The sequence below is a fragment of the Mytilinidion resinicola genome (genome assembly GCF_010093595.1).
Source record: "Mytilinidion resinicola strain CBS 304.34 unplaced genomic scaffold BDZ99scaffold_2, whole genome shotgun sequence".
Lineage (NCBI taxonomy): Eukaryota > Fungi > Ascomycota > Dothideomycetes > Mytilinidiales > Mytilinidiaceae > Mytilinidion > Mytilinidion resinicola.
The window spans coordinates 1,155,903-1,177,983 of record NW_022985438.1 but is presented as its reverse complement, the minus strand read 5'-3'; the positions used below and the strand labels follow the sequence as shown (position 1 = coordinate 1,177,983).

General features: G+C 52.5%; 11 protein-coding genes across 11 annotated transcripts; 5 read left to right on the top strand and 6 right to left on the bottom strand.

Annotated features, from left to right (window-relative positions):
* The first annotated feature begins 333 nt into the window (after window positions 1–333).
* BDZ99DRAFT_457924 (uncharacterized protein) lies at window positions 334–2,776 on the top strand. Its single transcript, XM_033718800.1, has 2 exons — window positions 334–2,429; window positions 2,484–2,776. The coding sequence occupies exons 1-2, from the start codon at window positions 560–562 to the stop codon at window positions 2,594–2,596; spliced, it is 1,983 nt and encodes a 660-aa protein (XP_033582969.1). The 5' UTR covers window positions 334–559; the 3' UTR covers window positions 2,597–2,776.
* Window positions 2,777–3,814: 1,038 nt separating this feature from the next.
* Window positions 3,815–5,017, top strand: BDZ99DRAFT_514622 (ubiquitin carboxyl-terminal hydrolase 2; the record flags this gene model as incomplete). Its single annotated transcript, XM_033724890.1, has 5 exons — window positions 3,815–3,895; window positions 3,936–4,030; window positions 4,085–4,325; window positions 4,393–4,524; window positions 4,574–5,017. The coding sequence occupies 5 exons, from the start codon at window positions 3,815–3,817 to the stop codon at window positions 5,015–5,017; spliced, it is 993 nt and encodes a 330-aa protein (XP_033582968.1).
* A 633-nt stretch (window positions 5,018–5,650) lies between these two features.
* On the bottom strand, window positions 5,651–6,236 carry BDZ99DRAFT_126842 (uncharacterized protein). Its single transcript, XM_033712577.1, has one exon. The coding sequence runs from the start codon at window positions 6,043–6,045 to the stop codon at window positions 5,740–5,742; it is 306 nt and encodes a 101-aa protein (XP_033582967.1). The 5' UTR covers window positions 6,046–6,236; the 3' UTR covers window positions 5,651–5,739.
* On the bottom strand, window positions 6,237–9,077 carry BDZ99DRAFT_126841 (uncharacterized protein). Its single transcript, XM_033712576.1, has one exon. The coding sequence runs from the start codon at window positions 8,693–8,695 to the stop codon at window positions 6,428–6,430; it is 2,268 nt and encodes a 755-aa protein (XP_033582966.1). The 5' UTR covers window positions 8,696–9,077; the 3' UTR covers window positions 6,237–6,427.
* Window positions 9,059–10,088, bottom strand: BDZ99DRAFT_432883 (uncharacterized protein). The gene is made up of 2 exons (XM_033717361.1): window positions 9,510–10,088; window positions 9,059–9,449 (listed from the first exon to the last, which is right to left on the bottom strand). Exons 1-2 carry the CDS (start codon window positions 10,027–10,029, stop codon window positions 9,142–9,144), a joined length of 828 nt encoding a protein of 275 aa, XP_033582965.1. The 5' UTR covers window positions 10,030–10,088; the 3' UTR covers window positions 9,059–9,141.
* A 747-nt stretch (window positions 10,089–10,835) lies between these two features.
* On the bottom strand, window positions 10,836–13,182 carry BDZ99DRAFT_457917 (glucan 1,4-alpha-maltohexaosidase precursor). Its single transcript, XM_033718799.1, has 6 exons — window positions 12,752–13,182; window positions 12,323–12,703; window positions 12,176–12,275; window positions 11,952–12,126; window positions 11,583–11,903; window positions 10,836–11,532 (listed from the first exon to the last, which is right to left on the bottom strand). The coding sequence occupies exons 1-6, from the start codon at window positions 12,762–12,764 to the stop codon at window positions 10,993–10,995; spliced, it is 1,530 nt and encodes a 509-aa protein (XP_033582964.1). The 5' UTR covers window positions 12,765–13,182; the 3' UTR covers window positions 10,836–10,992.
* Window positions 13,183–13,577: 395 nt separating this feature from the next.
* BDZ99DRAFT_457916 (uncharacterized protein) lies at window positions 13,578–14,875 on the top strand. Its single transcript, XM_033718798.1, has one exon. It carries the CDS (start codon window positions 13,702–13,704, stop codon window positions 14,701–14,703), a length of 1,002 nt encoding a protein of 333 aa, XP_033582963.1. The 5' UTR covers window positions 13,578–13,701; the 3' UTR covers window positions 14,704–14,875.
* Window positions 14,876–15,487: 612 nt separating this feature from the next.
* BDZ99DRAFT_376251 (acyl-CoA dehydrogenase NM domain-like protein) lies at window positions 15,488–16,874 on the bottom strand (the record flags this gene model as incomplete). The annotated part of the gene is made up of 2 exons (XM_033715016.1): window positions 15,488–15,577; window positions 15,630–16,874. 2 exons carry the CDS (start codon window positions 16,872–16,874, stop codon window positions 15,488–15,490), a joined length of 1,335 nt encoding a protein of 444 aa, XP_033582962.1.
* A 239-nt stretch (window positions 16,875–17,113) lies between these two features.
* Window positions 17,114–18,714, top strand: BDZ99DRAFT_457914 (uncharacterized protein). The gene is made up of 4 exons (XM_033718797.1): window positions 17,114–17,332; window positions 17,439–17,614; window positions 17,672–17,844; window positions 17,908–18,714. The coding sequence occupies exons 1-4, from the start codon at window positions 17,194–17,196 to the stop codon at window positions 18,479–18,481; spliced, it is 1,062 nt and encodes a 353-aa protein (XP_033582961.1). The 5' UTR covers window positions 17,114–17,193; the 3' UTR covers window positions 18,482–18,714.
* An 833-nt stretch (window positions 18,715–19,547) lies between these two features.
* On the top strand, window positions 19,548–20,875 carry BDZ99DRAFT_484757 (MFS general substrate transporter; the record flags this gene model as incomplete). Its single annotated transcript, XM_033722664.1, has 2 exons — window positions 19,548–20,288; window positions 20,363–20,875. 2 exons carry the CDS (start codon window positions 19,548–19,550, stop codon window positions 20,873–20,875), a joined length of 1,254 nt encoding a protein of 417 aa, XP_033582960.1.
* Window positions 20,876–21,121: 246 nt separating this feature from the next.
* Window positions 21,122–21,874, bottom strand: BDZ99DRAFT_514614 (uncharacterized protein; the record flags this gene model as incomplete). The annotated part of the gene is made up of 1 exon (XM_033724889.1): window positions 21,122–21,874. The coding sequence occupies one exon, from the start codon at window positions 21,872–21,874 to the stop codon at window positions 21,122–21,124; it is 753 nt and encodes a 250-aa protein (XP_033582959.1).
* Between the last annotated feature and the right edge of the window lie 207 nt (window positions 21,875–22,081).

The following is a 22,081-nucleotide window of genomic DNA, read 5'->3' as shown; positions in this document are numbered from 1 at the left end:
CCCGGCTGCTCATGAAAGCCGCTCGTTAGGCGGGATGATTCAGTCACATCTACGTATCACCTTGTTTTCATGGAAAACGGTGACACGTGATCGCCATTGCAGGCTGATTTTTCATCGTGCGATCACGTGACTGGATCTCCCATGAAAACACGGATACCGCCTTGTGGCCTCCCGTCTCTGTACCTTTGTAGGTACGCCCGATGACCTAACGCCACAGTAGGTGAAGGTCGTGATGTTAGTCAAGGCATCAAGGTAGAACTACTTATCGACCTCAAACCATCAAAGAGCGGTCGAACTTATTAGAAAAAGGTGGTTTATGCAATAAAAACAGGCTCCTCGAGCACATCCAGCTATTTTTTCTGGAGTATTTGGCATTGGTTGCTGTGTTGTGGAGGTGGAAACTCTTGGTGCCTTGTTGCCTGACCGACATTATAGTCTTCGCCTACTGTGAGGCTGTACACTTGACTTCGGATAAGATAAAACGCCAGCCGCCCCTCGAACGCTCTCGTCACTCTCAACGCGTCGTGATCTCATTTCAGCCTTATCAGATATTGCGCAAATGCCACTGCTGCCAAATATCCCGTCAGACCGTGTTCACAGCGGCTGGTGGCGGAATCTCACAGCACCTGCGTACCGACAGTATCTCTGGTCCGCGACGAATGTGGAGGCCGTGATCATTCTGGGGATACTGGGGATACTGGGAACCATTGCTGGCGACAAACTCTGGCCTATTATGCGGCATTATCTTCAGCCTAACATTCAGCTCCCGGACCCGGAGAATCTGAGGCTTAAGCTGTCGAGGATGGATGCAATAAAAGCCTTTTGGGCAAAGATGAAAGGCTTGAGCAGAAGACATCGCCAGGCACTACGCCCAGTGGACACGACCATCGAGTTACGATTCGGCCTTTTTGCAATACTCAACATCGTCAGCTTTCTCATTCTAGGCATCTTCATTCCGTTCCTCCTCGCTGAAGGTCTGCAAGGAGAGGCCATTGTCCTAGCCAGGAAAGATCTCCAGGGCAGCTACTCCAATCTCCGTAACAGCGCCGCATTCGACAAAGGAGTGCGTGAACGAACCAGCGACGACTTCCGAACATGCGTGACCGATAGTCGAAACTGGAGTCAAACGGCTTATTGCGCAGACCTTCGCAAGACGCTCCCGTCGTACACAACAGAGAATATGGACTTGAGAGATCCTGTCTTTGCCGAATTGCCGTATCAATTTCTGGTCGAAAAGGGAGATACTAATTATAAAGCATTGAGACTGGGTCGAAATATTACTTTCCAAGATGCTGGCTTTAACGTGAAGCCAGGAGGAAAGAAGCTCCTCCATGAATTGACTTGCGTTCCTGTATCTCTGGATCCTTTTATTACATATGTCAACGGGTCTTTCGAAGAGAATAACCGAGTCAGTAAACGGTTTGTCAACGGAGCCTTCGAACTCAGAGTCCCGGACTTGCTCCCCTCGGCCCTTGAACAGGGGCAGGGGTTAATGTTTGATGTTGTCCTTCACGATAGTATGCTTCTTGGAACCTCCAACGATATGGACTCCGGTCGTGAGACATACGTATACCCAGTAAAGACGGTGATTAATCACGGAGACCAAGGAGCGACATGGTTTCAAACTGATGTGGATGCCACATTGCCATGGATCGAGTACAAAGGAAACCCAGCGCTTGCGACGCACCTTCGGGATGACCTAGCTGTGGGGATGTTGTATGGTAGTCCTACTGTATACACAAGATTCCGACTTCAAAATTTTCTCCTCACATTCAAGCCAGGACGGTCTCCAGTGCCACAAATAACTGGAAGCCCATCAGATGACCCGATATACGGAGCCCATCGCCACGGCTACGGAGCGGGATATGTTGCAGATCGTGAAGTATCCGCGCTTGGGTGTGCCGAAGTCTTCAAAGTATGCTCAGAAGATGAGTGTGTCGCGCGCCCAATAGGGCATTTTGATGGTTGGCTAGACCGTTGCTACCCTGCAATTATGTCGGTCTGGGTGAGCGCCCAGAACGATCCGATATACGCCTGGACCCGAAACTTCCTTGTCAACTCGCCAAATCAGAGCCGACGATGGCAGGACGACGTCGAAGAAAGATTTGTCCGATCGATGCTCAGATTCCGATATGCTGCGACATATGCAGCTGAGCAAGATGTTGCCACAAAAGCCTTGTACCCAGAAGTTCGCTGGGAGACATATCCGCTGCTTTCGCTCTACCGCAATCCCGACTATACCAACGTCAACCTCTTGGGGTTTGCTGCCACTGCTAGCGGGTACCTGTATATCATCGCTGCCAGATACCGGCTCGCCTTGCTCTCCCCATTAACCCTACCGCTCAAGTTTTCAGCTCGGGCTGCCAGGACGGGCCTGGAGAAGCTCAAAGCCTTCATCGTTTTCGCGAAATTTTGCATCTTTGTGGTTGCTAGTGTCATCAGCAACTATGTTCAAGCGAGGGCTTCGGTGAGACGTCGCCCACCTGCAAGACCGAATACAGTTCCGTTAGACACGTTACATTCAACGCAAGATAACGACGAACCAGACAACCCGCCGAGGATGGCCCGCAATCGGAGTAATGAAGCAACGGTTTGAGCGATGAATGGCAACTGGGAAACATCAATCTTGGAGGAGTGGACCATGCAATAGCCGGAGTTCGCCGTCCAACGTGGCCAAAGACGCCCGCTCTTGTCACTTGAGGAAGTGATCTTGGCAACTGCCATCGCCTCAATACGGCATGGCGAGCAGCTCTTCGATAGCAGCTAGCCCCTACGTGGTGGTTGATGGCTGATGCGCCGCGCTAGAGGGTTTGACAGGTCGGGGTTCCGGGTGGCGGGGCGTTGGGCAGGCTGGGTGGGTGGGATGCTTGGAGTGTGGAAGGGGAATGCTAGGGTGGATCGGGTTTGGGGGCTGGTGTTGAGAGCTCAGGGAAGGCCCCTGAGCACCTAGTGAGGGTGCGGTCTGAGACTCGGGCCTGGTTGTGAACAGCTACGAGCTACACCAAGGTAGCGGTTATAGGTCGATGGCATGCAGGGGTGCGGCTGTCAGGGACGCTTCGAGAAGGTGGTCTATCTGAAACCTACATACATAGAAAGCAGCTTCAGTGGAGCTGCGGTAGGTTTAGTGGGATCGCTAGTTCGCTTCCCAGACCCGCTTTTTCTTTTTTTTTAACATAGGCGAGAAGTAAAGGATTTGACACATGGAGGAGCTTCTACTGTGTACTACACCGGTGTCGTGCTGCTAACTAGGCTTCGAATGTTCCATCTGACGAGCCGGGGAGCCTAGAAAGGAAAGAGGTATAGCTAGTAGGCGGAAGAGGCGAAGGAATTGAAGCAGCTAACGCAGTGATGCCTAGTATGATTTAGATGCAGTTTCACAGGATGGCCCATTCATGTTGCAGACTCTAGCCGACGTGAGATGAGAAGGACGCGGCCGTTCAGAAGGTTCGGTGACGTGTGGGGGGAGCATATGTGAGAGTGATGCTGGGTTTGGTGGCTCTTGGCGATCGTGTAGGGGAGTTTTCTCAGTGATTAGGACTTGTGTATTTGAAACTTGGGTGGAGTAACATCTGTACACAATACATTAGTATTTAATCGTAGGTCCGTTCCCAAGTCAAGCTCGAAAGTATTCGTTTTGAGGTTATGTTCCTCTTACGGACTACTCTCTTGCAGCACGTGACCTCTAGAGCTTAATCAGATCACCGATGTGTTTGCCCGCAACGTCCAATAAGTCTGGCCCACACCACCCTGCACCTCTGCACACTAAAACACTCCACCAACTGCCAGTCGCCCATAAGCCTAATCCGACAGCACCATGTCCGGAGGCTGGAATACGATCGAGTCAGACGCGGTTTGTGCGCCGCCTCCAACACCCACCCCTTCGATCCTCCGCATCGTCCGTAGCAGCGTCACTGATTTGATATTCCACCACACAGGGCGTATTCACATATCTGCTTAACAACCTCGGTGCCAAGGACGTGCAGTTCGAGGAGCTGATCAGTCTCGATGCGGACTCTCTCCGCCAGCTAAGGTACCGTTGCCCCCGCCATGCAGAGGAACAGAAGTGCTAACCCAAGCCCATTAGCCCAATCTATGGTGTCATATTCCTGTTCAAGTACCCCACCGGTGAGACGCGTTCGGACACTCCCAAGGACGGCACTTTCGATTACGATGCTGCCGAAAACCTCTTCTTCGCCGCCCAGACCATACAGAATGCGTGCGGCACGCAAGCGCTGTTGTCAGTGCTGCTGAACAAGACGGATGAGGTTGACATTGGGCCGTCGTTGACCGAGTTCAAGGACTTCACGTCTGCATTTCCTTCAGATGTGAGTCTGGATACGGGCAGGATGATATCAAAAGTAGCTGCGAAGAGCTAATATAATGTCCCACTAGCTCCGAGGCGACGCCCTATCAAACTCCGACCTTATTCGCGATGTACACAACTCCTTCGCTCGGTCCTCACCGTTCATCGATGAGACCCAGCGCGCGGCCACAGAAGATGATGACGTCTATCACTTCATCGCCGTACGATCATCCTCCCTTCCACTAGTACCATACTAAGTCGTCAAACTAGTATTCCTCAATAAATGGGACGCTATACGAGCTTGATGGCCTCCAACCGGCCCCCATATCCCACGGCCCATGTACTCCCTCGTCTTTCCCTGAAGCGGTCATCCCAGTCCTTCAGCGCCGAATTGAGCGTTATCCTGTCCACGAGATCCGCTTCAACTTACTCGCCATGGTCCGCGATCTACGCATTCGCGCACGAGATATCGGCGATGCCGAAACACTTCAACAGGAAGAGCAGAAGCGCACTGCGTGGCAGTGGGAAAATGCTCTACGGCGCCACAACTTCGTCGGCTTTGTGGGGGAGCTACTAAAGGGCGTTGTAGGGTCAAAGCTAGAAGAGGGGGAAGGTAAATATGAGGAATGGATTGAGGAGGGCAAGGCGAAAACCAAAAAGAGGGTCGAAGAGAGGTCGAAGAAAGGTGCAGGGGTGGATGAAATGGATGTGTGACGAAACGAGAGACAGGAATAGCCGACGAATGAGACCGCTATAGTGGTGAATCTAGGTCTACGTGACAGGAAGGCGAGCTCGATAGGGTCCCCGAGGTCTGCTTGGAGGCTCGGCTGTATAGCCTCACTCGGAGAAGTTCAACAAGTTGCTCTAGACCGCCAAATAATCCATGTTTCTTCGGAATCTACGATATCCATCCTTATCGGGCCGGCGAGGCAGAAACAGAAGAATCATGCAACACCACATCTCCAATGATTGAGTAAATCGTTGTTAGCGTCGAATTACAGCAACCGTGACGTCGATCAAACATCAGCAGACTGTCAGGGAAGCACCACGCCGAAGTGCTCGTCGTCGGGTACCCGAGTCGGCGAGGCGGCGTTGAGTTCGGCAACTGCGGCGTTTGACATTGGCAAATCTTTGAGTGTCAACCTTATCTGACCTGATCTCTATTGCCTATCCCTGAAATCACTAAATCCTAGAATAGTACGTAGCAGACTGACCCTACGCTAGCATGTGCGTAAGACGACCCGCAAACCCTAGCAGCAGGATCCGAGCACGGTACCCTATTTCCAGACTCGGATTCAACGACATATTGACAAACACTACCGCACAACAAAGATAATAGTGCTAATTGGCTGCACTAGCACACACAGGTCAACATTCAAGACCTACACTGCCATTTCTACACATCGATTTCAGCGCGGATGACCACGATTGACTAACTAGACTAAGAGGGATATTTCAATAACAGCGCTCAATAACTGCTCACTCGCTCCAACGCTCAGACCAAACCCCCATATATTTCCAAAAGAAGCACGCTTTCGCACAACGGGCTTGAACGCAATTGACCAATCAATGCCACTAGAGACAGGGAATCCCAAAAAAGAAAAACAAAAATCAGGAAGAATGAAAACAGCGCTACGCATTCTCTCATCATCATAACCGAATCCAGGCAATTGACCGAGCAATTCCAGAAGAAGAAGAAAGGCGACGATGTTTGTGAGCCTGCCGCGGCTCATGCGGCTCATTACACCTTAACGGTCGTAAGGCTTACCCGACGCCGCCCCTGATTTACCTTACTCATCAATAGTCACATTTTTGAAGCCCAACTTAGAGTGGCGATCGGCCCACGATGCTGATCCGAATAGCCACCCGTGCCACCCCAGCCCTGCTGCCCGGCCGAGGCTGACATGCCAGATCCTAGGAGGTAGGCATGCACGCGACCGCACAAGCATCAAGCAATACTGATACATAGGGTGAAGCTGCAAATTCGGCAAACCGTTGCCGCATTTATCGTCAGGCCGAGCTAAAGAAAGTCTGAAGTGCTTCTTTCGGAGAATCATTCGCATTTTGATCTGCGATCCAAAGTCTTCCTCCCGGGATCCCAATTGCTCCGTTTCCAAACGTCAGCTAGAGCTCCGCATAGTCAGGCTCAGGCGTTTCCGCGGGCACTGCTTCTTCCAGGGACAATAGCGGGGCGGCGCTAGAATCAGCGGCCTGGTGCTCACGGGCCGCTGCTGCTGCTGCTGATGGCGCATGCGATGCTGGAAGAACAGCAGCTGTCTCAGATGAGGGCGATCGCTCGTCCAAACCGTCAGCCGGGGTAGCGATCGGTGGGGCCACTGAAACAGAGCTATCTTCTGCGGCAAGAATTGACGAGGCGGCAATAGAGCTCGTTATGGATAGTGGTGTCGGTGAGGAATTGGCTAGCGGCATCACGGACACGTCTTGTGGAGCGAGCTGTGACGTCGCTGAGGATTCGACTAGTGGCATCACGGACGCGTCTTGTGAGGCGAGCTGCGTGACGATGGATGTAGTGGTAAAGACGACGGAGCTAGCGGGACATTCTTGGGGTGGGTCTGAGAGCATGAGGCCGGGGATGTCGCCGCCTGGGACGAGAACTGGCGGTGCTTTGTTGAGTTGCAGGGAGAGGAAGATGACGAAGGCGGTGAGGAAGGCGATGGCGAGGTTGCGTCGGTCGCTGGCCATGAGGTAAATGTAATTCTTCAAGAGAGTAGACAACGGAATCTCCTCTATGGTTTGGCGCGAGGACGATGAAGATGGTCGTTTGCTGCGGGAGCGAAGCCGCTCTGGATATTCGGTATACAGAGCAGTTGGAACGAAGGCTCGTCTCCTCGCTTCATCTTCGATTCGAGTTTGTTCAGCAATTGCAGCAGCTTGTGCTTCCTTCTCTGCTTCAATTCGAAACTGTTCAGCAACTGCAGCTGCTTGTGCTTCCTTCTCTGCCTCAATATGTCTCTTTTCTTCAGCGAGTGCTTCTTTCTGCGCCTGAATTTGCCTTTTCTCTTCAGCGAGTGCTTCGGCTTTCCTGTTGTCCTCCGCAATTGAAGCTGCCTCTGCTTCGGCTCGTTTCTTTTCTTCTAAAAGCGCTTCAGCTTTCCTCAATTCTTCAGCTTTCCTCAACTCTTCAGCTTTCCTCAACTCTTCGGCGTCTTGAATTCTCTTGCGCTCTAAAAGCTCCTCCTCCTCTTCCTCCTTCTGCCGCTGTTCGAGTACCTTGCGAATATCCTCCGGAATCCATGGCGAGATCTCAACATCAATTCTCTCCATTTCCCTCCAAGCAGCTCCCCAAGCACCAGCCCTCATCAAACCGTTAGCCGCGTATATCTTGATATTCCACTTCTTCGTCCCACTCCCAGCCCCCTTCCCAGGCTTCTTGATCGGACGGTGACAATCCGTGCAGACGCTCGAAGCATCATCACACTCAAATTCTGGCTCCTCCTCTTCGCCCGTTACTGTACCCCCACTCATCCTACTTCCCCTCCCCTCATTCTCAGAATCACTAATATCGCTCTCCTCAGCCTCCTCCCCACCCGTAAAATGCCCACACTTTAACAACCTCGGCATCTTCAACTCCAAACTCTCCAACAACCTCTCCTCTAGCAAATCATACTCCTCATTCGGATGCGGAATCAACAACCCCCGCTGCATCAGCACCGAATCCGCAAACCGCTCCTCCAGCAGTCGATAATTCTCCCCCAACCACCCCGGCGCCACTGCCGCCATCACGCCCGGCGAGTACACATGCGCGAGTGGCAAGAGCGTCACATGCAGCAGTATCAGCGGGTGGAATTGCGCCGCCTGCTGCTGCACCTGCACCAGCTGCTTCGACGGCGTCGGCGTCTGCCCCGGCTTCATGCTCCCCGAGCGCACCGAGTGCGAGTGGCGGCTGGGCGTCTCGGACCGCCGCGACGGCGTCGACAGCTTGTAGGCGCCCTTGACGCCTGCGGCCCGCGGGCTCGAGTAGGTCTCGAAGGGCGGCGGGGACGCCATCTGCAACGCGCGCACCGAGGAGGGGTTGCGGAACAGCGCGCGTTCTTTCATGGGGGTGTAGTGCATGTCGTTTGGCGAGGGGCGGGAGGTTATGGAGAGCTCGGAGGGGAGGTCGGAGATCAGGCTTGTGGTGGTGAGGGCGGAGACGCGGCGAGAGCGCGAGGTGGAGGTGGAGGAGCGCGGGGAGGGGGAGAAGGCATCGGAGATGTCGATGTGGGGTTCGATGCTGGCGAGCGGGTCGTCGGGGGAGATGAGTGAACTGGTTTCCGAATTGAAGGAGGTGTCGGCGTCGTATTCGGAGAGAGGACTGCGAAGGTCGTGGTCGGTGTCTTCGTAGATGGAGAAGCCGGGGCCGGGGGGTGGGCTGGTGTGGATAGTTGTCATGTTGGAGGTTGATGTGCCGCTGAGGGCTGGTTCTGGAGGTTTTTTGTGGTTCTGGGATCTGGATTCTTTCGATTGGAATATTGGGATATTTGGAGTTGTACGGGTGGCGTTCTGGAGTTGTTGGGGTTATAGCGGTGAGAAGAAGATGCGTTGGCGATATTAACGGTGGAGGTTGTTGTTGATCCGCGGCCGTTGAGGGGGCAACCGACTCCCCACCATATTTCTATCGCGACTTTAGCGATACTTGCGCGTCGCATTCCAGCACGAATGCCTTTCTTGAATCTGTTGAAGATAATTACCCTGACTTTGAGGTTTGTCGAAATTAGGTTGGTCCTTTGATTGTTTCAATGCAAGATTATTCTCATCGCTGTTCGACCTAAAGAATCATATCATACGCTCATTATTCATACAAATATTTCGCATCAATCATCTTCTCAAACCTTATGTCAGTTCGTAAAATCCTGCTTCGGTGCATCTGCAGTCCTAGAACCATACTTCCTCACATGCTCCTTATTCGCGCTCTTGTCCGCCGCAAACTGCTCCACCTCCGGACTGTCCATATGCTTCGCCACCTGGTCAGCCTGCCACTTCTTGAACGAGAACCCAAGACCCTCATGCGAGTAATCTTTATCATTCGCCTGATCCTTATGATACTTAATCTGCATAAACTCCTTATCCACAGTATCCGGATCCAGCGAAAGCGACACAAGACCCGTGATCATGGCAGTCTTGGGGATGATCTTGAACGTCCAGGCTGCGCCTCTATTAGCTCTCTATCCATCCATCCACCCAAACTGTTAGAAAGGACTCTTACATTGCTGATTCTTAAACTGAATCATCTCATTATCACTCCGGATAACCTGATACCCATGGTTCGTGCTATCCTTAAACAACTTCGGCAGCGCAAACCACTGCCCCGCCATCTTATACCGGTCGTTCGCGTACACGAACTGGTCGTCGTACACGCAATCAGGCGTGTATCGCTGCACCCTCTCGATGGTCGGCTCGCAGCTGTACAGCGCGATGATGTCGTCCACAAGCCGCTGCCGTTGCGGGTTCAGCGGGAGGCTCTTGGACGGGTCGGGTGTGTAGTCTTCGCTCGTCGCCGTCTGGCGCGGCTCGAAATGCTCGCCGGGCTTCGAGGATGTGGTGGGGAAGGTGGACGACATGGCTGCGCGCTGTTCTGCGGCGTTGAGCTGCTGTGTGAAGTTTCTTTGAGGATGGACAAGTGCGGATTTGGTGAGGTAGTGAGAGAGGTTGTGGGTGAGCAGGTGGGAGTGGGTCGGGATATTCATGGGTTTTGGGTTTGAGCCTGCGCTTGAGGTTGGGTCCATTCTCTTGTATGCTTTTGAAGTGGCTGTAGACGAATCGGGAATTCGTGACGCACTCGATGATGGTTATGTGTAGGATACAGCGACGACTGGGAGCTATGAACGCAATTGAAGATACCCGGGGTAATATTTACGTCAGACAAACCGAATCTTATGCCGCTCCCGGGCTGTGGAGCTATTGGTAGAAATGGATGACGCAAACGTCTGTTAAGCATCACTGACCTTTTAGAACAAGTCCAGACCTCTTCTAAATGTCAAAGCTGCTATTTGAGAATGTTATCAAGAACAACCGCATGGCTGTTCCCAGCGTCACGTGACACGGCACCACCTTCCCATGTGATTTCCTGAAGGAAAGTCAAGACCTACTCGATTAAGTAGTGCATCACTACTCTGAGAAATGTCTATAGATTTAAAGATAATGGTCGTGTCCGTATGCAGTAGAGAGAAGGTACGACAGTAAAGTCTATTCGGTCATACACTACGAGGTACGACAAATAAATCCAACAAACACAGGAAATCGGACATCTCAGGCTTCACCTCAGGTCGTGGTCTGTAACTGCCGTAGTCTCGGCTAACATAAATTCGTAGAATAGTCCGATTCACAACCTATAAAAGCTTTGTTCTTGTTTCTCACCTAGATCGCCCGTTACTAGAAAATACATTAGAAGTTGGACTTCAGCAAGTGCTTGAAACCACGTCCGCGTGCTTTGTGCTTTACATATTTCAATGATGAAGAAATTCCAAGGCTTGCTCCACTGGGCCTTGCGTCATGTGATGTTCTGCAGATTCACTTAGCGCACTGAATGTACATCATTAGATGAAGATTGAACAGTCATTAACCATTCCCTATTCCCGAGATCTTAACTCTGATCTAATCCAATTTGAAGCAAGCCACCCAGCCCCCATCTAGGAGTCCCAAACGCCGCCAACTCCACGCCATGATGCCAACCCAACCCAGCCCGCGCCCTACTCATTGTAGATATTAGAGTCGAAGTTCACCGGGAACTTCTCGCGGCCTTCCGCCTCCTTATTCACCCAGATCGAGACGCTGATCCCCGCGCACGGGAACAGCCCATACCCGTCCTCATCAATCGTAACCTCGTTCTTCTCCCACTCCAGTAAATCCGTCCACACCTCCCCCTTGTGCATCTCGCCCACCGCCATGCGGATCTGGCCCGGCACTGTGTTTGACATCACGCAAGCCAAGCCGAACGGCTTGTCCCACGTTCCGCGCCGCGCCCACCCGATGCAGTTAGCGTCGTCCCAGTAGTCGTCCTGCTCGCCGTAGGCGTAGAGCTTGCGCACGAGGATCATGTCTGCGAGCTTGTTGCCGCAGGATGGAGGCTCCGGGTTCTCACCTTTCATGCCGTAGAGGTCGCCGTAGAAGGGGCAAGGGTAGCCGTCCTTCCGGAGGAGGGTGAGGCAGTAGGCGAGGGGCTTGAAGAAGCCTTCGACGGGGGTGGCGACGGTTTGCCCGGGCTGCGTGTCGTGGTTCATGACGACGGTCTGGGTATCAAGTTAGGTAAGGAAAGTTATGAAGGGAGGGGAGAACCTACGACGGAGTTGACGGGCTGAGATTGGACGAGGGAGTCGTCGAAGATTTTGCGGAGGTCGGCGCCCTCGGAGGTGGAGGCTTGGGAGAAGTTGTATAGGAGGGGCGAGTCGTAGAGGGAGAACTTGTGGTCCATCTTCTCAAGCCAGGCGGACAAGGCCTTGGTCTCGCCGGTCCAGTACTCGCCGACTACGAACATGTCCTTGCCGCATTGCTCGCGGAGGTTCTCGATCCATTCACCGGTGAAGCGTTCGGAAAAATGCTGCACGGCGTCCAGGCGGAAGCCTTTGAGGCCGAATTCTTTGGTGACCCAGACGCCCCATTTCTGGACAAGTCAGCTTGAGACCTTGTACGTGTGTGAGAGATGGTCTACCTTGACGTCCTCTTGAACCTCTGGATGCGAGTAATCGAGATCTGCAAACATCATGTAGTCTGCATTGCCCTGCTCATCGCTTACAGAGGCGGACCATCCCTTGTTGTCGCCCAAGATCCTGTAGATCGCCTTCTTGTCGTTCGCCGCGTTGAAATCAGTGCCCGAGAAGTGATACCTGATATCGAGTTAGATGGCGTCTCTACTTTAGGTCATACTTGACTTGCCAGTGGTACTTCTGAGCACTATACTTGTCCCCTCGGCCTGGGAAGTCGAATCCAAGCCAGCCCTCGATTTCATACGGCTCTCCGACATCTTTCGTTCGATCTGAGCAGCGTGAGCCCAGATTTCCTAATCAAGTAGATCAAGCATACCATTCTCGTCCACCTCAACGACTCGACACTTCTCAGTATGATCCGCGGCCGCTTTGTGGTTGAGCACTGCATCCCAATACAGGCCTACGCCATGTTCCTTTGCCAGCTTCGACAACTCCAAGAGCTCCTCTTTTGTGCCCCACTTCGTCGCCTTGCCACCCTTTTGGTCGAACTCTCCAACATCGTAAAGATCATAGACGTCGTATCCGTTGCCGTTGGGGCTGCTGGCCTTGCAGCCGGGAGGCAGCCAGATGTTGTTGACACCGGCAGCCGCGAGTTTGGGGATGGCGCCTATCAGACGCTGCCAGTGCTTCCCGTCGGCGGGGACATTCCATTCGAAGCCTTGGAACATGGTGTTGTTCCCCGGCGTGGGCTTCTGCTCTTGTAGGCGTTAACATTTTCCGCATGCACAGTGAAATGCTTGTTTACCTGTGTCGCCCATCTTGAATAGCAGATGATCTGAGCTTAAAGAAGTGGAAAGTGAAAGAGAGCAGTGAAGAATATTGTAAGTCTCTAGGGTACCTTTGTATCAAAAGAAGAAGTCAGATGCACTAGTTGAAGTGAGGTGATGAACTGAAGTAGCTTATGTAGTTATAAACTTTTGGCCCTCCGTCATAACTAGGGCCCCCGGGACGGCCCAACTTTACGGCCCACATGCTGCCCCTCCAAAAGCCACACGATTATCTCCCGCAACCCCTGGAGCCTAGAAAGCTCCAGCCAACAGTTGAAGCACGATAGAGAGAGTGTGGGTGACAGCCGATAAGCCATGCGCGCGGTGACGTAGGGCGAGTCCCTAGTTTCCCTACGGCTGGAAGCGAAAACGTGGGTTCCAAGTTTTGGGTATGCAAAACCGGGAATATCTACGGCACGAATCGACTTGTTGGGAGTGTGGTTGAAAGAGGTGTGCTGCAGTCATGTAGGACTCAAAAGGCATGGGAGACAGTGCACGCAGATCACTGGCTTGATGGGATTGGCATAAAAGCCAAAATGCACGTTCCTCCAGAACTCTCCACCTTAAGCTGCTCACGTGATCCAGGTGGAGCATCTCTAGCTTTTGGAACAAGACCAGACTTCTTCCAAATGTGGGGAAGTAGCAGCCTTATAAAGAGCTATAAACATACATATAATCTTCTAAAGTGGCATGGAGTTATGCTATCAAGAGCCCTGTGATCGTTCCGATAGTCACGTGATGAGCCTCCCCATTTCATGCATTTACCTGAAGCAATGTTAGCTCGGGCCCACCTCAGCTTTTTCTCAGGTCTCTTTCTACCACCATCTTTCTCCCAGAATCTTTCTCCCATGATCTTCCTCTCATCGTTTTCCTCTCATCATCTTCCTTCCATCATCCTCTTCCCAGCATCTTCGTCCCGGTCCTCCAAATGCCTCGCAAAGTCTGCCGAATTCGTCGCCGCGCCGGTGAACCCCTCGGCCTAGCAATATATCCCGCAGAAACTTTCATGAACCTCCCCCGCGAAGTCCGAGAAATGATCTACGAACATCTTCTCATAGACTCCTCTCCCATCATCGTCTACTCCGAACCGCCAGATCCACCAGATGCCGCCAAACGCGCACGAACTCATTCTTGGTCTTCGAAATATCCCCATCTCACCCTTGGTCTCTTGCACGTGAATAGGACGATAGCCATAGAATCCGCATCCCTGTTCTATGCCCACAACACCTTCAAATTCGGCGACTTGCACCACCCCACACAGCCTCAGCATTATGGTTTCCCCGACCACACCGGCATCGAGTACTGGGATGCCATCTACTCCTTCCTCTACTGCATCGGCCCCCAAAACCGCGCCCGTCTCCGCTCCATCGAGGCCGACATCTCGCGTCCCCCGCCCGTCATAAAGGACACCGACGGCACAGTATCCTCGCGTATACCTGGCTCCTGGATGCGTAAAGTGCATTCTAGAGACCAGCACACGCGCATCTATCCCCCCGTATACGATGCGACGTGGCCCGATTTTGCATACGATGACGTGTCTCCGGCCATTGACGCCGTGTTTCGGATCCTAGGGCAGCAGGGACTCAAGCTTCAGCTGAGTTTGATTATGGAATATGACAGGTGGCCTCAATTGTACTACGAAGAGCATTATGTGAGCGGGTGGAGCGAAGAAGTACCGGACCATGTGGAGGCGATGCGGAAACGGTTTACTCTGCTCCAGAATGGGGAGGGAGAGAGGGTGGAGGTGCTTTGGAAGGGAGGGGGAGAGAAGGGCCGGTTTGTAAGGAGTACAAAGAGTCTAGTGGAGGGGGGCTGGGAAATAGTAGATGTGCAGGATATCTATGGGCCACCTGCGGAATTCACAAGTCGAATACGTCTCACAGCGTCAGTCTGTTTTACACTGAAAAGGAAGGCAGTTACTAGCATGTAAGACAAGGGGATAGTACTGTGGTTGGGGGATGATGCCGGCTCAAAAAAGCCGAGATAATAGGGCCGCTTCCGGAAGGGCGAATAGATAGCGACGAGTTTCCGAAGAAGATTAAAGTAGTAAATCTACCTTAGCAATGCAACGGGATTATACCAGCAGTTGGTTGATCTGCGACACAACTAATCGACCGTTTTGGGCTTGGTGTTATGGCAGTGTTATACTGCTGCATGTGAGGGCTTGATGGAGGCTACTAACGAGTCTGGATTGCGTCCTATCTGCTATAGAATAAACATGTGATACAGAGAGTAGCCTAGGCTGACCCATCGGCCATGCGAGGTGCTCTGTACTTGATATTTACGGAGCATTGGTGTTCTTATTTGGAAAGGACTTGAGATGTCCGAGGCTTTGAAGTAAAGTAATCGTGGCTCAAAGACGGCTTTGTAGTTGATCTTGTTAACCACTGCTTCTTTTTTTGACTGTTCAATGTCGTTCTTTAGTCGTTGGATAGAAAGGACATTTCGCTGTGAGCTGTGCAGATCTGGCTCCGAGAGTTCAACTCTCGCTGCCGAAGTCGGGCAAGATATCCAGGGGTCCAAATTAGAGCTTCTTTATTAGTCGGCTAGGGATATGGATTGGCAGCGAGAAGCATCGTGAGTCGAGCAAAAGTGTCTAAGAATACTGCATCTCCGGATATTCGAAGTGTCCACTCTATATACCGTAGTAGGAAAAGCCTGTATCACGATAGAGACAGCGTAGGAACGTTCCGAAAGAAGATTATTTGGAATGACTACAGTTTCCAACCCCGTTTCTTCGCGAGAGCAGTTTCCTGCCTGACAGCTAGATCAGCGATGATCTCTTCGCTACCGCCTCCAACGACCTGTACAAGTTTAGCGTGGTGTCAGTGACGTCGAGATTGAACAGTGTCTTACCATCATCCTTAGATCTCTGCTCATCTGTTCGATAGATGCTCCTGGGCCTCCCTTTTGATATCCCGCGCCCCCAAGAACCTGCTGGGCTTCTCTGTTTGCCATCTCCAGGATGCGACCTCCATGCACTTTAGACAGAGCAATCTGTCCTGCGATTTCAGGATCTTGCCAGCCCAGTGGCGACTGCTGAATGTGGTAGGCGATCTGTTCAAGCCACGCCCAATGACTTTCCACGTAACGCGCAAGAGTTGCGAGCTTGGAGCTGATGATTTGATTCGCGATTAATGGCTTCCCAAAGGTATGGCGATTGTGAGCATATGATAAAGACGTTGATAGACAAGTGCGCGCCTTGCGATTGCATGCAATAGACATGATGAACCGTTCCTTGTTGAAGTTCGTCATGATAATGCGGAAGCCTTCATTTTCTTTGCCAATTAGGTTTTCGGCCGGGACTAGACAGTCGTCTAGCTCCACGAAGGAAGCCCCACCAGCCTTCTGGCCTGAGTTTGGTATTCTTTTCCAGGAAAAGCCTTTTGCGTTGACAGGGATTACGATCACTGAGATACCCTTCATGCCATCGCCACCGGTCCGCACCGCTGTTGTCATATGTGTTGCCCAAGGTGTTCCCGTGATCCACTTCTTGTATCCGTTCACTACGTAGAACTTCCCATCTGATGTCTTCTTCGCAGTGGTCTGGATGTTCGCAACATCAGAGCCGCCCGATGGTTCTGTGATCCCTAGAGAGAAGCTCGTTTCGAAGGTGAAGAGACCGGGTAGCCATTTCTGTTTCTGTTCCTCGGTACCGTGGTAGATTATTGGAGGCGCTCCTATCACGGAAGCGCCAGCCAACGCAGTCCCAACACCACCTTCAACCCTCGCTCCCTCATCCGTCATAATCATCAGGTGGAAGATGTCTAATTGTGCCACAGGTATTCCAGCTGGGCCCGGTATGTCGGCAGGCCGATATTTGGCTGGTACATCCGCGAATGTGAAGCCGGAGCGGGCATATTTCAGTCTGGCCTCGAGGGGTGCGTCGCCCTTCTCCTCCCAATCCAGTGAGTAAGGGAGAACATTATCATCGTAATAAGAGCGTATCGCGTCGCGTAGTCGTTTGTGGCTTTTATTATAGTAAGGCGATGCGAGGGAACTGTACCAGGCGGGCTCGCTCCATGGTGCCAGGTTCCCAAACGTCTCTTTCTTCACTGGCTCGGACGTAGACAATCGGGTTTCAACCTTCGGGGAAGTCATGGTGGCATAGTGGATGTAGGATTGTTAGTAGACATAGCTACTACATGTACTGTTGATAGCATGTTTTGCCGCGGCAATGGAGGTGGAGAAAGACGCAAGACGCGAGTAAGCTGTCGGTGACCAGGCTAACATTCTCCCCGCAATCAACCCCTGACGTGAATGCACTGCTAAACCGTCCAGCACTAGTGAAGCTTACGTTGCTAGACTCGGATTTCCTAATCGCCAGTCTTCTTCTCTATCTCATGTATTTCTATCAATCTGGTGCCGACTACTGCTTTAGATGAGCGCATGTTTTCAGAAGCGAAGTGTTTAGGACGCAATGACGTCCTCAAAGCGCCAATATGAAGACTTCAAATCTCACGCCAAGGCTTACTTGGGCCCTTCCCTCTTCATCCTCTCCGCATTTCTATCGCTACTGTCTATCTTTTTTGTCTTTTCTGTACTACTAGCTGGGAAGGGTAAGCATCACGATGTACCCATGCCAGAACGAGAAAGGCGGATTTCACACATCCAAGTCTCTGCGAGTAGATCTCTCTAAGTTCCTTGACTAACCGGCCATAACAGAAACTCCAAAAAGCACCGAAGTTGGGAAGCAATTTGGCGAGCATGGGTCTCAGAGCACAACGATCAAATGGGGACCGTTTCTTGTCCCAGCGAGCTCTGAAGGTGGCGGAATGAAGCAATGGGTTCTCAATAATGTTGAGAAACCATGTACTGATTGCTTGATTACCTTTATCCAGGCATGTGATCGATCCATCTTATTCTTCATCACTAAATGACGTTGCTGACTACTATAGGCCGGGCTTGAGTATCCAGACGGGTCTTATGCAAACTCAGACACAGACATGTGGCTCCATCACACCGTTCTTTTTGACACTACCCAACCTGACCCGGCGTGTCCGATGAGTAATGTGTCGCGTATTTTTGCATCTGGAAATGAGCGTACACCGGTTGATCTCACCGGCAATATGTAAGTTTCTTTCAAGTCAAAGCTCTCCAACACTGCTCGGGACACCGCGTTGATATCCTCAAGCGCTCATAAAACGGGTCTTTACATCTCACCAGCTACTAAATTCAGTACCCTGGTTGAGCTCATGAACGGATCTCCCGAAGCTCGAGAAGCTATCCTCACTATCACGTTTGAATACATACCGGGAGTGCCTGTCGATTTCAAGAAAACTACGATGCTGTGGCTCGATGTGGGGGGCTGCTACAAAAGCTCCGACGTGCCTGGCTACGAGAATGCCATTTTTGAGTATGCATCGGAGCCATTGGTAAGTGACATCGCCGGAATAATCGTGTTTACAGGCGGGCATCTTCACGATGGCGGTACGCATGTCGACATTCTCAAGGATGGCAAGCTTGTCTGTAACTCTACGGCTAGCTACGGCGAGACAGCTGGGTACATTGACGGCAATGAGGCTATCAAGGGTATGCCGCACGTGTCGTCAATGGTGACTTGCTTGAGCGCAGGAGCACTGGGACCTGGAGAGGCAGTGAGCTTGGTAGCTCATTATGATACCAAAGAGCATATGGCGATGAAGGAGATGGATGGTACGATATCGCCAGTCATGGGGATAGCCATGGTATATATCATGGTGGACTGACGGACCGAGAACCTTGGAAAAGGTGCTTTCGATAGCGGATCCACAGTCAAGGTCGTCAGTTACAGTTAGCGTCGCGCACGAAGAGGTGGACAGTGTGCATGAACAAGTGGACGTCACTGATCGAAATAACTATGGTCCGATCTCTCAGACTTTTTTACTGTGCAAGCATGTTGCCTATCGATTCTGAATCCCTATCATGGCTATCTCCCAAATTAATTTAAATTATCAACTGCTTTGCTAATAACTCTAGAGTTCTATCATTTTCACTTCTACGGACCTTTTACTTTATTAAGCATGTTGTTATTAGGTATTCGAAGAAAAGCCTAGGTCCTAATTACGTTTTGCAACCACTAAAAGCATGTAAGGGTCCTTGCACAATCATGGGAACTAAATAGCTTTGGAGAAGTGTAGATGCTCATGTATACCGGAAAACTATTGAGGTTGTTGGGGCCACTCTATTCTAACGGACTAAACACTCCGATCGCGGTCTTCTCCCCGAACGGATAGCACGGCTTTGCTGGCTTCAACAACCGATAAAAAAGACTCTCAACAAGCCGCAACCGCACCGCCAGCGCCCTATGCTGCAAGCTAACGCAGCGATCCAAGGATAACGGATGACTCCGAGACCTCGCTCCCCCACTATCGGCGTAGAGGCACTTCCCACGATGCCCGCACGGTCAATTTCCGAGATCCTTCGTTCACACTCGCATCTACCCATGGACCTCGAATTGTCGTTTTCCCATCCTTCGAAACCGTCAATTCTCACCCAGTCCACTCTGCTCTGTCTGCAAAGGTCAATGGCCCCTAATATCTATTCCCACAGTAACTCTTCGCCATGTCTGTCCCTCTCCCCATTGCCGACAAGGAGTACGAGCAGTCTACATACGTAACTGGTCCGATTTCGGAGAAGAAGAAGAAGTATGAAGAATCAACATCAGTAGCTGGAAGTCATCAAAGCCGCGACGAGGAAGAATACGTTTCTGACGCCGACGACGATGAGGAGATCCAAGCCGTGCGAACACAGAGCCCCCACACAACCATACTGAAGAACGAGACCACGGCCGGCATGATCAGCAAGATCCTAACCACACGCACGAATGCGTTGACGAGAGACCCCGGGCCTCCCCCCGACGGCGGCCTGAAGGCCTGGACGCAAGCATGCATGGGCCACCTCGTAGTCTTCAACACCTGGGGGGTGATAACCTCGTTTGGTGTCTTTCAAGCCTACTACACCTCCGAGCTCGGCCTCGCACCATCGGCCGTATCGTGGATTGGCAGCGTGCAAACCCTGGGCCACTTCTTCGTCGGCGCCGTCTCAGGACGCGCGCTGGATGCCGGGTATTTCTACCACGTCTTCATCGCCGGCCTGCTCATCGAGGCATTCGGCGTCTTCATGACCTCGCTGTGCACCCAGTACTGGCAGCTCTTCCTCGCCCAAGGCGTCGTGACGGGCGTCGGGTGCGGCATGCAGTTCTGCCCGGCTGTGTCGCTCGTGACGACCTACTTCCAAAAGAACCGGATCCTGGCCGTGGCGATTGTGGTGTCCGGGTCCGCGACTGGCGGCATGATATACCCGACCATCGTGCGGCAATTGCTCCCTAAGATCGGGTTCGCCTGGGTGCTCAGAGTCATGGGGCTCATCATGGTGGCCATCGGGTGTCTCACGACAGCGTTGCTTCGCCCGCGGTTACCGCCTACGAAAAGTGGTCCGCTGATCGACTTTTCTGCTTTCCGCGAGTCGACGTACTCGCTGTATTGCGTTGCGGTGTTCCTGGCTATCTGGGGCCAGTTTTACGTCTTCTACTATGTAAGCTAACTCCATGATCACGTGTATCATCCACGCTGTCGTTTGAAGATACTTGAAACTAACTTCAACTCTAGGTCGGACCGTATGCCATCGACGTAATAGGCGCATCCTACTCCACCTCGGTCAACATGCTCCTCTTAATGAACGGCCTGGGGCTCTTCGGCCGCGTCATCCCAGCCTACTTCGCCGACCGGAACTTCGGCCCCCTGAACACCATCATCCCGTTCCCCTTCATCGGCGCCATCCTCATCTACTGCTGGGCAGCAGTGCGCACGCAGGCCGCGCTGTACGCCTTCGCGTCCCTCTACGGCTTGCTCATCGCGGGCTTCCAGGGCCTGTTTCCCGGCGCGCTGAGTTCGCTGACGAAGGATATGTCCAAAGCTGGCGCGCGGATGGGCATGTGTTTTAGTTTTGTGGGGGTTGCATCGTTGACGGGGCCGCCGCTGGCTGGAGCGCTGATTCAGGCGCATGGGGGGAACTATCTGTATGCGCAGATGTGGAGTGCTTCGGCCCTTGTGGCGGGCGGGCTGGTGTTGATTGCGGCGAGGATTTCGAGTACGGGATGGGTCTTGGTATCAAGAATTTAGACACGTCGAGTGGTGGTAATGGCGGATGATGGAAATGACATGGATGAAGGTGTCTTGGTGGACGGAGGCATGGCCTTTGGTTGAAGTCTGCCGAGCTGGTTGAGCGGGGGTAATGGCAGACGACGGAAACGATGTCGATGAAAGAAGAGCTTGTAGATACAGGCGTAGTCTCTGACTACAGTTTGACGAGCCAGACTCTAGCATATAATAGATAAATCGTCAATATCTACCGTCAACCTGCATCCACTACTGCGTCCACGACGGCGTTGTCCACCCGCAACCAGGCCTCAGAACACTCGTCTGCTGCACCGTAAACACCAGCTCTTCGCGTTCAAAGCTCTTAAACCCCACCGCAAGATGCAACGTCTGCTCCTCCGCCCACTCCGGCAACGCCGCCCAAAGCGCCTCACAGAGCGCCTCGCCCCCACAGCTCCAAAACACCGTCGACAGCCGCTTCGAGACCTTCTCAAACATCGGTTTCCGCCGCCTCCACCGCGCAATCGGACACGCGCGCTCCTCGCCCCCATCCCGCAACCGCGCATGCTCCTCGTTGATATACTGCTCGACGCCCCACTTGATATGCGACTGTGCCCGCTTCGCCATGAGGCTGTTGTAGCCAACGTCAGCTGGCCAAGGTAGCTCTAATGATACTAAGATCCGAGGGCACTTTGTGCGGAGCATCAGGCGGCATGCCCAGCTTTTGAGGAACTTGGCGGCGGCGGGGATGCCGTGGCTGTGGCGGGGGTTGGCGTAGCAGAAGCGGAAGATGCGAGGGGTGGAAAAGAACATGGACCCCAGCTCGCGGTCTATGAGGGGGTGGATGCCGGTTAGTGGGATCCGGTGGGTGCGGCCGTCATTGAATGTGATTTGGACGGGGATAGAGGCGGCGATGGCGTGGTAGATGGCATTGCGGAGCTCGCCGGGGAGGTCGGCGAAGCCGGTCTTTGTTGGATCTGTGGGAGTGAGGGCTAGAGTGCGTGTGTTGTTAGGAGAGGCCATGGTTCATGTGTCGATGGCAAGAGATGGGGTTGATGTGGTTGAGGAGGCTGTCACGTGGCTATCCAAGCTTCACGTTATCCGTACTTGTAACACTGACTGAATATAACGTTACGAACGGAAGAAACACTAAAACAACTGGCTATTTGCACTCTGATGGTCGTGAGACGAGGAAAGCGTTTGGAGGACGGTGATTGGATATGCTCTTCA

Bases quoted from the DNA above. Each gene is read 5' to 3' on its own strand.
- BDZ99DRAFT_457914 (XM_033718797.1), top strand. From the start codon at position 17,194: ATGACGTCCTCAAAGCGCCAATATGAAGACTTCAAATCTCACGCCAAG. The intron at 17,333-17,438 runs GTAAGCATCACG...CGGCCATAACAG, and splicing joins TGTACTACTAGCTGGGAAGG to AAACTCCAAAAAGCACCGAA. The intron at 17,845-17,907 runs GTAAGTTTCTTT...GATATCCTCAAG, and splicing joins GTTGATCTCACCGGCAATAT to CGCTCATAAAACGGGTCTTT.
- BDZ99DRAFT_457924 (XM_033718800.1), top strand. From the start codon at position 560: ATGCCACTGCTGCCAAATATCCCGTCAGACCGTGTTCACAGCGGCTGG. The intron at 2,430-2,483 runs CTAGTGTCATCA...GACGTCGCCCAC, and splicing joins ATTTTGCATCTTTGTGGTTG to CTGCAAGACCGAATACAGTT.
- BDZ99DRAFT_457916 (XM_033718798.1), top strand. From the start codon at position 13,702: ATGCCTCGCAAAGTCTGCCGAATTCGTCGCCGCGCCGGTGAACCCCTC.
- BDZ99DRAFT_126841 (XM_033712576.1), bottom strand. From the start codon at position 8,695: ATGACAACTATCCACACCAGCCCACCCCCCGGCCCCGGCTTCTCCATC.
- BDZ99DRAFT_457917 (XM_033718799.1), bottom strand. The intron at 12,276-12,322 runs GTATGCTTGATC...CACGCTGCTCAG, and splicing joins CGTTGAGGTGGACGAGAATG to ATCGAACGAAAGATGTCGGA. The intron at 12,127-12,175 runs GCAAGTCAAGTA...ACTCGATATCAG, and splicing joins AGTGCTCAGAAGTACCACTG to GTATCACTTCTCGGGCACTG.
- BDZ99DRAFT_432883 (XM_033717361.1), bottom strand. From the start codon at position 10,029: ATGGACCCAACCTCAAGCGCAGGCTCAAACCCAAAACCCATGAATATC. The intron at 9,450-9,509 runs GTAAGAGTCCTT...ATAGAGGCGCAG, and splicing joins TCAGTTTAAGAATCAGCAAT to CCTGGACGTTCAAGATCATC.
- BDZ99DRAFT_126842 (XM_033712577.1), bottom strand. From the start codon at position 6,045: ATGAGCCGCATGAGCCGCGGCAGGCTCACAAACATCGTCGCCTTTCTT.